The sequence below is a fragment of the Laetiporus sulphureus genome (assembly GCF_001632365.1).
Source record: "Laetiporus sulphureus 93-53 unplaced genomic scaffold LAESUscaffold_10, whole genome shotgun sequence".
Taxonomy (NCBI): Eukaryota; Fungi; Basidiomycota; class Agaricomycetes; order Polyporales; family Laetiporaceae; genus Laetiporus; species Laetiporus sulphureus.
This window is the reverse complement of record NW_024468519.1, coordinates 649,010-663,320: the sequence shown is the minus strand read 5'-3', so window position 1 is coordinate 663,320 and position 14,311 is coordinate 649,010. Positions and strand designations below refer to the sequence as shown.

The window sequence follows — 14,311 nt, the reverse complement described above, 5'->3', positions numbered from 1 at the left end:
GCCTTCATGTTGCAAGCAGCAAGGCCCCAAGGCTATAAGCACAGGTGAATTCCGAGATGAAGTATGAAAACCAAAGGCAGAAATTAGAAGCAAGATGCCATCCAGTAAGAACAGAGCGAGCAAGGAATGACAGGAGACGTTCGGCGCTGAGTGTGGTTTGGTTGGTAGTAACATCGGGTAAGCCCATAATCTGTTTGGAGTAAATTACTGCGCAGCCGCTGTCAACCCTAACCGCCACCGCGGAAGCAGGTCGGGATCAAACCCGCTCCCATCAAATATGCGTATCCGATTCCTTGGTCCATCAATTCTTTAGTATACAGCGACAGTGAAACGGAATAGAGACATCATGAATCGTGACTGAATAGTAAGCAGCAGTAAAGCTTTGTCTGTAGAATAATGCTCTCATCCATCTGTCCCTCTATGATCGTCCTCGTCCGGATTCTCCACCGACAACACTGACTCTCCGCGCGGGAATACCGCCGCGCTTCATCGGCCCATGAGACGGGGCCTGCCCCGAGTCATCCACAGCACGGTTCCACCGGTCAATGAGCTTAGACACGCCCTGGTATGGCCGCTCCGGCGACGGAGACCGCAGGGGAGGAGAGGTGGTATCCTCGGCAGGCATCGTCGTTCTCCGTACAGGGCGTGGGACTACCGACATCTCTTCTCTTTGCGGGCTGCGGTCTTGGAAGGACGGCCTGGACAGTGGTGCCGGAGACCGCCGCGAAGGCAAGCCGCTCATCGCTGGCGGTCTACTGCGTGACCTATCCCTTCTGCCGACAGGAGATGCGCGCGACGGCAGGCCGGAGGGCGATGCCCGTCCTCCATTTATCAATTCCCGCTCCGCTCGTCCCTGGCCCGCATCATCCGGCACGGCCAAGTTTGGTTTGGGTATCACAGGAGAGGATGGCGGGGAAAGCTTCGGGAACCGCTGAGCAGCAGCAGAAGGAGAAGTCACCGTCGAGCCACTGTCTCCCGTCAATCTGGTAGGTTTCGTGCTCAAAGCGGCCGGCTTCGATGATAATGAAGGACCAGGAGCCTTCGCCGTACTGTCGATCACCTCGTAGTGTTGTACCATGTCCGTTATTGAACTCCTACGCATAGAACGCCTCGAGATATCTGCAGGTGGAGACAGCTGCTGCTGCTGCTGGTGGGCGGAGCGAGCAGCGGCATGAGACGTGGATGCACTGGAGTCAGTCGACGAGGTTTTCGCAATGGGATGAACGAACATAGATTGTGGACGAGACCGTCCGGATGTATGCAAACTTGGAGATGAGATGACTGTGGACCGACGAGCAGCGGACGAAATAGATGGCTGACTTCGCTGACTGCTGGACGTTGTTTGAGAGGGCAGCATTCGGCTCCGGGTAGGAGACATATCGATGAGCGGCCGTGGAGACTCCGAGCGAGATTCTGAACGTGTTTTCGCAGAGAGCGGCGGAGGCCTCACAGATGGAGATGGCATAATCACCGACCTGCGGCTGTCAGACTGTCTCGCTGCACTGACACTACTCTTCTCCTTCTCCCGGGTGTTCTCCTGCTCCAAGGTGCTGTGGCTCGTATTACTGCCCCATAGGTCTACGAGGTTGTGCACTGAGCCTTGTCGTCCTTTACTCCTGGCCAAACTCCTTCTGTCCTCATCGCTGCTCTGCCTAACCGGCCTCTCGAGCTCCCTCGTCCTGCGATCATCCCTCGGGACATCCCTCGGGACATACCTGCGCACGTCCTCCGGCCCACCATCACTCGACGAACAAGAGGGAGATCGCTTCGACGGAGTGTCAGCCGAGGCAGCAATAGGACTCCAGTTCTCCGTCAGCCCGCTCGGAGAAGGCGTGATCCCAGATCGAGAGGATAGCTTCGTATCAACAGGCGGGAGCTGCAGCCCTCGGCTGCTGCTGCTACCCGTAGCATGTTGCGCACCGGTGCTTGTCCCACTGATATTGCCCCTCGATCGGCTGGACGAATTCCGCTTGCTCTCTTCTCTTCTTCTATCTTCGTCCCTCTCCCGCTCTCTCCTTTCCGCCCTCTCCAGCCTCAGTTCCCTGGCACTCCTCTCGTGCATCATCTCAGACGCAGGTGATTCTGCGACACGCTCTGCCTCTGGCGGCTTCTGTGAATCAGCCGGGCTTCGCTCAACGTACGATGCACGCTTGCTCGGCGTGTCACGCAGGACAGGCTGAGGCTGGGACTCAGCTTTCGGAGGGGGACGAGGCGGCACCACGGCCGGCTCCTCGTCGTCTGCTCCTGTCAGCCAATCGCGAGGTTCTTTACGAGGTTCAGGTTCCGCATTACTAGGTTCAGGTCGAGGTGGGAGGGCGGGCGTTTGCGCTTCGGTCGGAGTCTTAGACGAAGCATCCTTCGACTCTGTCCGCGTTGGCGTTTTCCCATCTCCTGGGCGTCGATGGCGTCGGGCCGCAGATGGTCTACTCCGCAGGACAGCTACGACGTCCTGCTTCTTCTCCTCTTCTTCCTGCTTAACCACTTTCCTCTCCTTCTCCCGCAGACTCTCCCTATCCCTATTGGGAGGAGGAATCACTGCTGCTGGACGGACGTAGAGCGACGATTGCCTGGCGACGCTGCCGTAACGAGACTGAGATTCGCGCATCGCAGTGCCTGTGACGTGCTGTGAGCGGACGCCATCGTACCGGCTCTTACCCAGCCCAGTCGTCGCATGTGAGCTGGGAGCTGACGTGCCCACCGCAGGAAGTCCCTCCACCGCAGTCGGGCGCATACCGCCCTTATAACTCATCTTGGATGGTGGCCGTGAGCTTAAGATGGGCCTCTCTGCGGTTGACGGAGGTACAGGTGCATGGAAATCTGCAGACCTGTCCTTGCTCGGCGTAGGCGGAGGTGGTGAGCCGAACTCGCGGTCCAGCTCCTCCAAAGACGGGAAGCGTTCCTCCGCACTCAGTGGCTGACCTTGCGACGAGGGTACTCTACTCGCCCGCCATGGTTGCATGCTGGGTGGTAGTGAGGAGAGGGGTGGCTGCGATTGCAATTGAGGAGATGGAGGAGGCAGGGGAGAATGGGAAGTAGGTGGCCGGTAGACGGTGTTACTCGTCCCGAGCCCGTTCACTTGATTGGATGCTGTGCTTAGATACTGTGCGGACGAGCTGCTCGCAGCAGAGTTCAGAGACGAGCTGAAGGTAGCAAGGCCCGTTCTGCTCTTGCGCGCTTCACCGAGCGTGGGAGGCGACGGCTGAGCAGCAAGACCGAGTCCATCGAACGCATCCTTTGCTCTGCGCATTGATTGATGCTGCATCTGCGGAGTGCTAGGCAGTGGTCTCGGCGACGGAGCAGGCAGGGTCTGAGGCTGAGGTTGAGACTGCGGCTGGAGCTGGGGGTAAGGTTGCGCTTTGGGAGATGGTGCAGGAGACTTCGCAGGTTGGAAGTCTCCGAAGCTCTTCCCGAAAGACGTGAAGTCGTCGCCGAAAGCTTTTTCGAAAGCCTTCTTGTCCGATTCCAAGCTCGGCACTGGCTTTCGTTCCATCCGGAAGCTGGGTGCCCATGCATCGGCATCATTCTTGCTATGATCAGATGTGGTCCCATTGACGGTAGCAAGACCAGTTTTGTGCCCGCGCGCATGGTAATGCGCACGGTCAGCATCTAAGTCGGGCCTTCGCTCCTGCTTCGGACTCGCGGGTGGTGATGGTATCGAATGCACAGGCCTTCCCCGGCGCATTGGCGCGATAGCATCCAGCACTTTGTCGCGTGCCTCGATACTGGACGACTTGAGCGGCAATGACGATGGCTGATGTGGCCTGTACGTCACGAGGTCATCTAGAAGATTTGCGGGCTGCCGCACCGGAGGTATTGTGTTGGGAGAGAGCGTCTGCAATGGTGCTGTAGGGACAGCACGCGGGGGGATCTGTTGTTCCTTCGACGGGACGTTGTACGTGAACCGTGACTTCGTACCCCGTAGTCTGTGGACATGTGCCAGAATCTCGAACACCGAAGGCCGCTGTGCACCATGTTCGCGCAGCATCGAGGCTTAAGAACACCTTAGGATACACGAGAAAGTACAATCGCACAATTAAACGTACCTATTAACGCATTCATCTGCTGTGAGTAAACGGGATAAGGCGGGATCTTGTACTGTACGTTCAGGATTGCTAGTGGGCCGTGTTCCTCGAACGGTGTTGTGTAATAGCAGAGCTTGTACAGCAGCACCCCAAGCGCCCATATATCGCTCTTCTCATCCACAGGCCGTCGAAGGTACACGTCAACCATCTCCGGTGCACGGTACTGCAGCGTAGTATGCCGATTGAGATCGGCTTCCAGCATTCGTAATTCCTGTACATTGGTGGGTACTCTTTGTACCGGTGTCGCGCTGCCAAAGTCACAGAGCTTGTAAAGTGTGGACGACGCCTGGAGGATGTTCTCCACCTTGAGGTCGCGGTGAATCAAGGGAGGCTTGAGCGAGTGCATGGCAGCCAGACCTTCACACACATCACAGAAGATGGTGAGAATCTCGGGCTCGGTTAGACGTTCACGTAGCCGACGGTTCATCATATCGATGATGCCGCCGCCTGCACAGTACTCCATCAGGATGAATACCTCGTATGTCCCGTTTGATAAGCGGTGCCATGCAGCGTCAATCAGGTACACGATGTTAGGATGGCCTCTCAGAATCCTCTAGCAATAGCGTGAGGTTCTTTACTTTTAATGAATGCCAAAAACGATCGCAAAAACGAGGGACTCACCATCACATCCACCTCCTTCTTAACCTCGGTGAGCATCCCCTCATTGGGCACCGCGATCCGCTTCAAAACATGATACGTTGTATCGTGCACAGGCTGAGCCGTCTTGACGAGGTAGACATGTGCGAACCCTCCTGTGATGGCGGTCATGCTGGCTAATAATCCCTGCAACACCTGCACCACGAACCTTGGCTGAGGTAGCGCTCGACCTGGACAGTGTACCTGTTAACCGCAATCGTCTGGCCAGGCAGGAGGGTTCCCTTGTTGGGCTGCTGCATGTAGGCCTGTGGGTAGGCCTGGGCCATCGCCATGGCGGGAGGAGGAGAAGGTGTATGCGCGCTGTGCGCTGTCCTCCAGCGAGTATCGTTGCGGTGGGTTCCCATTTTGGGACGTTGCCACATGCGCCGTCACAGTGTCACGGTGTGACGAGGCGCGACGCGGTGGTAGGCACGTGATCCAATCAATACTGACGTAGCTGCGGGTGCGAGATACAACATCTAATCTTAAGTCGCCCGGGATTTGCCAGCGCGAAACTCATATATAAGGCTCGCCGTGAGTCAATCAGTGCGTTTGGCCTCTGTCCCCAACTCAATCACACCCATTCGAACTCCCCAGTTGTCAAGAATGGCTTCACCAGCACTGCAGGCGATCCCATTTTCGCGCCCAGCGACCCCGGGGCATATCATCAACAAAATAGGCTTTTATGGCCTTGGTTCCATGGGCTACTTCATGGCCCGAAACCTTGCTAAACACCGTGCACCGCACACGGGAACTACCCCCTTGGTCGTGTACAATCGTTCGCGAACTAAATGCGAGGAGTTGCTAGCAGCCTTGGGCAAGGATAAGATCGAAATCGCACAATCTCCGGAGCAGCTTGTTACCGAATGTGATGTCGTCTTCACCAGCCTCGCGAGCGACGCTGTAGTGAAGAGCGTGTATGAGCAGTTTGCGAAGGCATTGACAGTGAGTATTGTCAATCGCGCCATTTGGACATGATTGTTGAGATCGATGCGTGACAGCAATCACCTCCTACCAAGAACAAGATTCTAGTAGAGATGAGTACGATCTACCCCTCCTTGGCAGGTAGGTGTTACCGGCGAAACCTCGATGATATCCCTCTCACGTCTCCTGTAAGGCGAGCTCGACACACTTCTCTCCGGTATCCCTCACACGCATCTTGTCACCGGTCCTGTGTTCGGACCGCCGGCCGCCGCTGACTCTGCTAACCTTATTTGCGTACTTGCCGGAGACTACCGCTCGAAAAAGGAGGTCGCTCATATTCTCGTTCCTGCCGTCGGGAAGAAAGCGATGGATCTGGGCGGTAATCTCGAGAAAGGTACGAGACAAGCGCCATTGATGCCCACCCTCGATGTGCTGCGATGCTGACACATGCGCGGATATCAGCTCCCATGTTCAAGCTTATCGGAAACTCGATGATCTTGGGCTCGCTTGAGATTCTTGCAGAGGCCTTCACGCTCTCGGATAAGGCTGGAATTGACTCCGCACAGACCTATGAGCTTGTCAAGGACTTGTTCCCTGCACCTCCGTATGTCTGAAAGTTCACCAATTATTGCGGTTTGTGATTTGACACTGGTTGCAGTTTTGTCAACTATGGCAACAAAATGGTCCAGGATTCCTTCGATGGCAAGAAAGGTTTTGCTCTTGAGGGTGGTCTGAAGGACGCAAACCATATTCGTCATCTTGTCACCGATTTGAACTCGCCAATGCCAGTCGTGGTTAGTTCAGACCAATTTAACTAAGTTCTACCTGCTCATTTACTCATCGGCCGTGACATCAATTTAGGACGCTGCACATGCTCATCTATTGACTGCTCGTGCCATACATGAAGGGCAGAAGCAACGCGGCGAGGCCGCCTTCGAGGTCCTCGACTGGAGTGGTCTGGTGGCTGGAGCAAGAGTGGCTGCAGGGTTGGACGCATTCGACAGCACAGTGGTTCGTTCATCTTGTTCGTGTTACGTACATGCAAGCGATCTAATGACTTCCTAGCCTGCTAAGGTTGTCAAGGAATGAAGAAAGCCGCATGAAGAATTATGTTTTACCCTTATCCTGTCCGACGTCCTCAGATACCATTGGACCAGCAAATGGAATGAAACTATTGTTTGATTATGTAGTTCAAGCCGTCGTTGTTTTTCGCGGAGGTCTGTGAATGCACGCGGCAATTGTAGCCCTACCTTCTCTGAGAAGCTCCAGAACTGAAGAGGATTTGCGTTGAGTTGTATGCTTCGATGGGACCTGGTGCTTCCTTAGACGCGGGAATTACTAGACCTTCCAAAATGGGACGAAGGTGTACGACCATTTTGGTGGCTGCGATATTTCTCTGCAGACCATAACCAATGTTTGCGCGTCCTCTCCATCCATCGTGCTCACAACACGCCCTACGACACGTTCGAACGTATGTTATTTCGGTAGAGCCACCTCGCATTTACCCTACAAAACCTACACCGCGCGTGTACCAGACGCGAAAAGCCTATCTCTACCACCGCTACCTCCGACTTTTGCAGTCAAGCTCGGATGGCCCTTTGCTCCTTCTCTATCATAACGACTTCGCCTTCAGTCGTTTAACTCAGCTTCGCAGCGACATACGACAAGCAGCGGCTCGACATGCCAAACCCACGCTCGCTGGTCCGAATCCTGCTGCCGCGTCACAGGCACCGACGCTAGAGGTCATCCGCACATCCCTCTTTGGTGTGGCTCTGCGAGACTTTGAACCGCTTGACCAAAACTCAATAAAAGAAGTCGCAAAACTGATCAAGGGCCCGCTCGCCATCCTCGCCTTTCCCTCCTTCGACCCACCTCAGATCCAGGCCATCCTGCGGGCGCTAGCGCGCTCGGTGCCGCCTCGCGTCCCAAAGACACCGCAACAGATTGAACAAGAGCGCAAGCAAAGAGAAGCGTCATTCGTGCCCGGACGCCGCCAAAAGCGCCAGCGCTCGACGGCCAATCCGGATCTCAAACTGCTCGGCGCGTTGATCGAGGGGAAGGTGTTCACGGCGCCCGGGGTGCAGGAGGTAGCGAAGCTCTCGACACTGGATACGCTGCGCGCGCAACTGGTGGGCATGCTGAGTGCGCCGGCGATGCAGCTCGCTGCAGTGTTGAACGAGGCGAGCGGGGCGAAGTTGGCGAGGACGCTGGAGGGATTCAAAAAGAGTCTGGAGGAAGAGGACACCGGAGGGAAGGAAGAGCAGTCTGCTGCTCAGTGAACCCGTGTGTTCCCGCCCATTACACATCTAACGCGTTTGCCATCCAATATCAGATGACATTGTCATGGTGCGACCCATACGCATTCCGGAGGAAACTGCCTTGGCGTTCCATCAGGTATTTGGCAGCGCGCGATACAAGGCCCGCATTATTTTTTGCCACCGAATCGCGATATCTCTCACAACGACTAATCTTGCTGATTCTCATGTCGCCTTGTGTTACCCGTTGAGCTGGCACAACTTATCGAATCTGGAGCTGCAGATGATGATACGTTGTATGTGCAACCATCGGCTGCCATCGACGCATGTTCCGTACACTGCCATGATCTTCTCAGACATCTGCCTTCGGAGTTTCATCCAACGTCATGCATGACTCATGTCCATGCACCGCCTCCGACAGCGCTATTTTACCTGCCTGGTGGCCGAGAACATGTGCATGAAGCTAGCGGCTCCGCCGACCACACCGAGTCATCTAACACCAGGATCGTGTCACGTATGCGCGCCGGCATCGCATGTGAGCCAATCATCCTTATATGCAGGAAGGTCTCCATTATGAAACCCTTCATATGGCGACGGTATGAGCGCAATCGAGACGTTACAGGGCAAGGACGAGCAGTGCTTCTATGTAATCTGTTCATGTGAGTCGTGTGCACTTCCTCAAACCACATTCCATTCGGCCTTATAAACTTCGTTCCCCCTTTACCATCCTGGGACAAAATCGATAACATACCAGCGTATTCGGACCACTTGTCATCACGATATCCTGCCTCGTGTTCGATTTTCAGTCGCTCTTCCTAGTTTTAAGTCTTCTCTCGGATACTCCAGCCCCACTAGCTCTAGACGTTTTTCACGTCGTATCCCAGCAGCGATGTCTAACAACGACCGTGCGTGGAGCATATCTATAACAATTGGACAATATAACTCACCGGATCTTCCAGAGTACAGGATGATGCTGAATAACAAGCTCCAGAGCAAAAAGGGTCTTGTTTTGTCATGGACAACCAAATCCGATGGGCCGCCACATAACCCGAAGTGGACTGCTACCGCTTTGAGTGAGTGAAACTGAATTGGACAGCTAGGTTTCAAGGAAACGGAGCTTATAGGCGATGCAGTCGATGGAGTTGAATACGGACAAGGCGTGGGACAAAGCCAGGGTGCTGCGAAAGAGATTGCTGCGAAAGAGGCGCTCGAAAAGCTCAATGCACTCAATGCGAAGTGACGACAAGTGACAAGAAAAGACATAGCATCTCAATGCCGATATGTGCGTATAGGTACCCATTCACGTCCGTCACGGTTGCTCATCCGATCCGAGTTAGATCCTGTCTTTCACACAGCTGCTCGTTCTCCTATCTGCGCAAATGTATCCTTCCAGATTTTCTGCACTGATGGATCTTTTGTTACGCTGTTTTTTGTGTCCAGTTGTTCAATTTCTCCATTACAACACCTACATGGCTTTCATCCTTCACTTCGCACTCTATTAGCATGTCCAAGTTTGTTTGTGTAGCTCTAACCGCACTTCTGTGACTTTGGGCGTCTTTCTTCTCTCACCTTCGTTGTATTTGTTTCAACTAACACGCGAGGTCCTCCCATCTGTCAGCTTCTCTCCCAACTTGGTTTTCTGCCAGTAGCTCATCTGCGATGATCCTACTTCCGCTTCGCATGCTCTGCGTTGTCTTGTTATCCCTTCCATTTACTAACCTTATATCGCATGGTTGTATCAGTTGGACGCCTTTCTTTGTACGGCTGCAGTCCTTTCTTACCGGCGTTTATAAACGTTTCCTTCGTTCAAGACATAAGCTAGCATAAGCTGCTCACTGCGCGCCGTGCCGATTTGCATGACTAAAGCGGACTTGCACACCTCCATCATGGAATCAAGTTCTCCATATGTCGGTCTCTCACGGCAGCAATGATACAACCTTGGTTGCGCAACTTCAAATCGAGCCGGGCATTATGGTTCTCCGGCACTGCATCGTCGCAACGGGTTGCTAGATAACCTACCTTGATTTATCCGTGCTGTTCGCTTTGCACTGCAACGTGCAATGTAACTTTCCGAATTTCCAATGGAGACGGTTTGAATGATAGCATGACTAACTGCAGCTGCGATGGGGGCCTCAAGGCCGCTGTCCTGGTGACTGACAAACGGTAACTTCAGTGGCAGCAGACTGCTCCTATGACCGTGTTATATCCTCGGTCTAAAACCCAAAGCTTCTTTCGCATGCTTTGATCCTCTGCGACCTCATGCCTCAGGGCCGATGCCGTCGTTAATGCTGGCTGAAAGTGTGCGATCTCGCCCGGGGGCCACACATTCTTTCAACACAACTTCCTAAACTGGACCGCAGTTCGTCGCCGTAGGCAGACCATGTGGCTGAAACTAGTACTATCATCTCCTCTTGCCGCTTGACCGATTTGTATTCGACGGACGAACACTGTGGCGAACACTCAGTACTCAGTGCTCATGGTCCAAGATGGACTCCTGGCATAGTCCGTCCCATCGTCGAATCTCACATCATGTGGTCACACAAGATCCTACCAAAACTCCGTGTTCATCCAAGTCGGCTAGAACTCTTCAGCGGGCTCGTAAACCTGGCAACGCGCAGCCGCGACAGGCACCAAGAAATTAATAGAGCGCTCTAGCAATCGGAAACGTGCATTTTCATTTTATTGTGCTCCGGAGGATCGTGGGAGGACATCCGTATCTGTGCTCCATGTCCGTTCTTGCCAAAGAAGCGATGCTCTGTCCGTCTCCTGCTTCCTGGTTTCGATCGGCTTGCAATCTGTACCCCACGCAATTTTGTCTGTAACCACCATGGTGAGCAGCGACCCTATTCAGCAGAAGATGGAGGCCTCGGTGTTCGCCAAGCTAAACTCGTCCGGGCGTCCATTTGAAGAGCATTATGTCGCTCATATCAAGGTCTGGGAGGCTGCGCGCGACGGAAGAGGGAAGAAATCAAGATATATCGTTCTCTCTCGTACGTGTTACAGCCCTCTGACTGAAGTGTGGACAGAAGTAAAAGTGGCTCACAGAGACTAGTGATGGATCCGGGTTTATTCACAAAGCGAAGCTAAACTGCAACGGCGCCTTCTCACTTGGAAAGACGTGGAAGATGCAAGATCTTCGTGAGGTAGAGGTGGTGAACGTGAGTAGCATTCAACGTGTCTTCGCATCTCGCTATTAAGTATGCTTTCTCCGCACAGTCACTCGTATTCGAGATCACTCCCAGCGCCACCACATATCGCTGGCAAGCAGACAACGCCAGAGATCAGACCAAGTTCGTGTCGATGCTGATCAGGCTCTTCCAATACGTGACGGGAGGAGCTGCGCCCTTGCGGCTCATCGGCGTGAGAGTTTCGGACGGTCCTGCGTGTATGTGCTTCTATTTCTGCAGTACGGAGCAGTCGCGTTGACAATCTGGGAAGTGCCAAAGCTGTCTGCATCTAGTCACAAATCTTCACGTCCACAGGGAATATTGATCAATGCAGATGCCATGCCGACAGGGGACGGAACAATTGAGAAGCTCCCTCCAAGCCCTCGGTCGCTTAACTCGAAGCCCTCTGTGGTCATCTGGAAACGGCCCGTAGATCAACCACAAATTGCCCCGGTGCCACCGATACCAGCCCAGCCACGTTGATTACAATCACCCTGTACGTTTTAATACAGCGGAGGAGGCATTCAGTCTTCGAGGCATTTTCATTGGACATTCGCGATCGCTTTCCATACGTGTTACGTACTATAACGTTATCGACGAACATCGGGTGAAGAAATTACAAAGCACGACAGCACAGCCAGTATTGTCGTGGAACGGGTTGAACGGATCCGTAACTGCTGACAACTTGTTGCAGAAAGTCGAGATGCAGAGCTCCGGCATGAACGCTCTGTATCATCGCAGCGTCAGTATCAAGTGCATCAGGTATACACTAAGCAGATACAGGTATCGAGCGAATGGCAGATGTGAAAATTATGTAAATTATCGCCGTTTTGACCCACGGCTATCGTCCATGCTAGGAGAGCTTCGCCTTTTCCTGCTATACAGACTCGTTCAGTTATGAAAATAGAACGTTCACCTGCGAATGATGCATACCTGCTGTTACTCCTCTCCCTCTCATCGTGATCGGGCGTTCCGCCACCACTTTCTTTCATCCCGCCACCGCCTCCATAGTCCAGGCCTTCGACTGCAGGAGCACTGCCATCGATATCCTTGTACTTATTTTTGTTACGCGGACCCGTAGGCACATTTGGTGGGAGCGGCGATGCAGGCCGCACTGGCACTGTGACAATCATACATGAACAAAACTGATCGTAGATAGGGTGAACGACGCACCTCGTCCGCGCGGGGCATACGCTGTGCGTCCGCGTGGACCCATAGGTTGGGAAGGCACGACCCGTCCTCTAAACTGTCCGGGGGCGGCGCCGCCGCGAGTGGGAGTAGGCGCAGCGACAGGCGTGCTGCTGCTGCTACTCTCCATGCCAGGATACATCTGTTGTCCCATATTGCTCTGCTCTTGCTGCTATGAAGGGATGGGACGCCGAAACTTGAGCATGTCGCCCTTCCGAAGCATACGAAATGGCTGCTGAAGCACACACCTGCATCGCGAATTCACCTCCCATGCCCATGCCCATCATTCCCTGGCCTGGTCCCGTAATACCCGGCCCAAATGCTTCGCCCATGCCCATCTGGCCTTCGGATGCGCCCTGTCCCGCGCCCTGCGGACCGCCGCCTATGCCTACGCCTGGCCCAGCTCCTTCCTGCATCATGCCCTGTCCTGGGCCTCCGCCGCCCATACCCTGTCCTCCCGCACTCATCTGCATCCCTGGCCCGGGTCCGCCCATACCCATACCCATCTCACCGTTCATACCCATGCCACCGCCGACACCCATGCCCATGTCCTGCATCATGGGATTCATCATGGAGCCCATGTTCATCATCTGGTTCATCAACGCGCTGCCATTCATGTTCATGCCTGCGCCTGGCGCCATCATGCCACCTCCATTTGGACCGGCGCCGCCACTTGCCATCATAGCGGTCGCGCCGGCTACAACCATTGTGCGGATTTCTGGAGGAAGAGCGGTGAGCTGCTCTTCTGGCATACCCGCGAAGTTCTATAAGTTGAGCACTAGTCAATATTCCGAGGATCTGACTTCCTTGTTGCCTCGCCATCCTGCACGCACCAGGACATTGGCCTTCAGTACGCCAGCAACCTCTCCGAGTTCTCTTCTTCGATAGCAATATGCTTCCCAAGACATCTCGTCGAATCCATAGTTGAACCAGTCGCTCAAGTCAGATCCTGGTCTTCGCCATGGCTTCTCTGCTAGCGCAGCGAGGTCGACTTCAAGAATCGAACGTCCGTCGAGTGTCCCCGGAATCGCGGGATTGATGGTCGGATGTGAGGGTGGGGCGGTGGCGGGCGGGAGAGTAGAAGTGTCCGGACCTGCTTCCGCTCCTTGCTGCTCACCTTCAGCTGCTCTTTGGTTAGTAGTAGTACCGGATGTTGCAGGCAATGCCGAGGGTGGCATCGTTCCTGCAGGCTGGGGTGTTGAAGACAGCTTCGTGACGCCGCCTCGCTCACGAGGTGTGTACTCTGTTGTCAGCGATGGTCGAGGGGCCGCGGGAGCTGTACAATTGATGTGAACTACGTGAAAGGAGACACTCAAGACTTGATAGATACCTCGAGTTGGAGTAGCTGCTCTTGTTGAGCGATCAGCAGGAGCTCTACCCGTTTGATTCCTACGCCCGTCAGAGTCTTAGCGACCAGTGTTGTACACCTCAAGATACCATAAAGGCTCACCGGAAGTCCAGTGATCGCGCCGTTGGCTCCATGATGATCTCGATGTCCTATTAACGTTGTTAGAGCAATACAAGAGGTTGTGTACAGTCGGCGCACATCCTCGCTCTCTTCTTCTTCTTCCTCTTCCTCCTCACCCTCTCCTTCGTCGTTCTGGTCTTCGCGCTGATTCTCTTGCGCTGTGTCGCCATTCACGGTGACAGAAACGGCCGCCTCCAAGTTGGCTACTAGACCTTGCGATGCAGAGCGGGCTTGCTCCAGGGATATTCTGAGAGTGGCGTGAGGTCAATGTCAATGTCTTACTGAACGCGTGTTCAACTCACGGTTGCGGAACTGAGTATCACAGGGTGACATAAAAGAGTTTCACATTTAGGATGGTAACATATAGAAAGTCATATTGTGCCCATGCTTGGAACATAAATCCGCAGCTCTCACCAGAAGTTGGCACAGGCGGTTTTGTGACCTCAGGCACATCCTGCGAGTCTCCGTAAAGGAAACTATCGTCATCATCATCAATCCTACAGCAATTTGAGTTGCGATTGTTGACAAAAATACGCTCCACTCACATGCTCGCAAAAACCAGAGATTAAAGCTTTGGTCAAGTTGGAAGAT

The 14,311-nt window shown here is 54.1% G+C and overlaps 6 protein-coding genes across 6 annotated transcripts; 4 read left to right on the top strand and 2 right to left on the bottom strand.

Moving 5' to 3' along the window:
* Positions 1-418: 418 nt before the first annotated feature.
* On the bottom strand, positions 419-5,011 carry LAESUDRAFT_757489 (uncharacterized protein; the record flags this gene model as incomplete). The annotated part of the gene is made up of 4 exons (XM_040912313.1): positions 419-3,990; positions 4,044-4,635; positions 4,704-4,834; positions 4,888-5,011. 4 exons carry the CDS (start codon positions 5,009-5,011, stop codon positions 419-421), a joined length of 4,419 nt encoding a protein of 1,472 aa, XP_040766522.1.
* A 224-nt stretch (positions 5,012-5,235) lies between these two features.
* Positions 5,236-6,859, top strand: LAESUDRAFT_742425 (uncharacterized protein). The gene is made up of 7 exons (XM_040911193.1): positions 5,236-5,663; positions 5,720-5,783; positions 5,836-6,036; positions 6,105-6,246; positions 6,301-6,436; positions 6,504-6,653; positions 6,708-6,859. The coding sequence occupies exons 1-7, from the start codon at positions 5,325-5,327 to the stop codon at positions 6,729-6,731; spliced, it is 1,056 nt and encodes a 351-aa protein (XP_040766521.1). The 5' UTR covers positions 5,236-5,324; the 3' UTR covers positions 6,732-6,859.
* LAESUDRAFT_735890 (uncharacterized protein) lies at positions 6,742-7,921 on the top strand (the record flags this gene model as incomplete). Its single annotated transcript, XM_040910638.1, has 2 exons — positions 6,742-6,859; positions 7,131-7,921. The coding sequence occupies 2 exons, from the start codon at positions 6,742-6,744 to the stop codon at positions 7,919-7,921; spliced, it is 909 nt and encodes a 302-aa protein (XP_040766520.1).
* An 865-nt stretch (positions 7,922-8,786) lies between these two features.
* LAESUDRAFT_757487 (uncharacterized protein) lies at positions 8,787-9,137 on the top strand (the record flags this gene model as incomplete). Its single annotated transcript, XM_040912312.1, has 3 exons — positions 8,787-8,802; positions 8,857-8,970; positions 8,998-9,137. The coding sequence occupies 3 exons, from the start codon at positions 8,787-8,789 to the stop codon at positions 9,135-9,137; spliced, it is 270 nt and encodes an 89-aa protein (XP_040766519.1).
* A 1,587-nt stretch (positions 9,138-10,724) lies between these two features.
* On the top strand, positions 10,725-11,547 carry LAESUDRAFT_757486 (uncharacterized protein; the record flags this gene model as incomplete). Its single annotated transcript, XM_040912311.1, has 4 exons — positions 10,725-10,887; positions 10,943-11,055; positions 11,114-11,282; positions 11,336-11,547. 4 exons carry the CDS (start codon positions 10,725-10,727, stop codon positions 11,545-11,547), a joined length of 657 nt encoding a protein of 218 aa, XP_040766518.1.
* A 321-nt stretch (positions 11,548-11,868) lies between these two features.
* Positions 11,869-14,306, bottom strand: LAESUDRAFT_723711 (Fip1-domain-containing protein). The gene is made up of 11 exons (XM_040908460.1): positions 14,266-14,306; positions 14,135-14,217; positions 14,023-14,032; positions 13,799-13,967; positions 13,703-13,749; positions 13,583-13,641; positions 13,086-13,528; positions 12,501-13,016; positions 12,238-12,424; positions 11,998-12,184; positions 11,869-11,941 (listed from the first exon to the last, which is right to left on the bottom strand). Coding segments are annotated over exons 1-11 (1,761 nt in total). The 5' UTR covers positions 14,268-14,306; the 3' UTR covers positions 11,869-11,883.
* Between the last annotated feature and the right edge of the window lie 5 nt (positions 14,307-14,311).

Coding starts and splice junctions, on each gene's coding strand:
- LAESUDRAFT_742425 (XM_040911193.1), top strand. CDS start 5,325: ATGGCTTCACCAGCACTGCAGGCGATCCCATTTTCGCGCCCAGCGACC. Junction 6,247..6,300: donor GACTTGTTCCCTGCACCTCC/GTATGTCTGAAA, acceptor CACTGGTTGCAG/TTTTGTCAACTATGGCAACA. Junction 6,437..6,503: donor ACTCGCCAATGCCAGTCGTG/GTTAGTTCAGAC, acceptor ACATCAATTTAG/GACGCTGCACATGCTCATCT.
- LAESUDRAFT_723711 (XM_040908460.1), bottom strand. Junction 13,750..13,798: donor AAGAAGAAGAGAGCGAGGAT/GTGCGCCGACTG, acceptor CAACGTTAATAG/GACATCGAGATCATCATGGA. Junction 12,185..12,237: donor GTATGCCCCGCGCGGACGAG/GTGCGTCGTTCA, acceptor TGATTGTCACAG/TGCCAGTGCGGCCTGCATCG.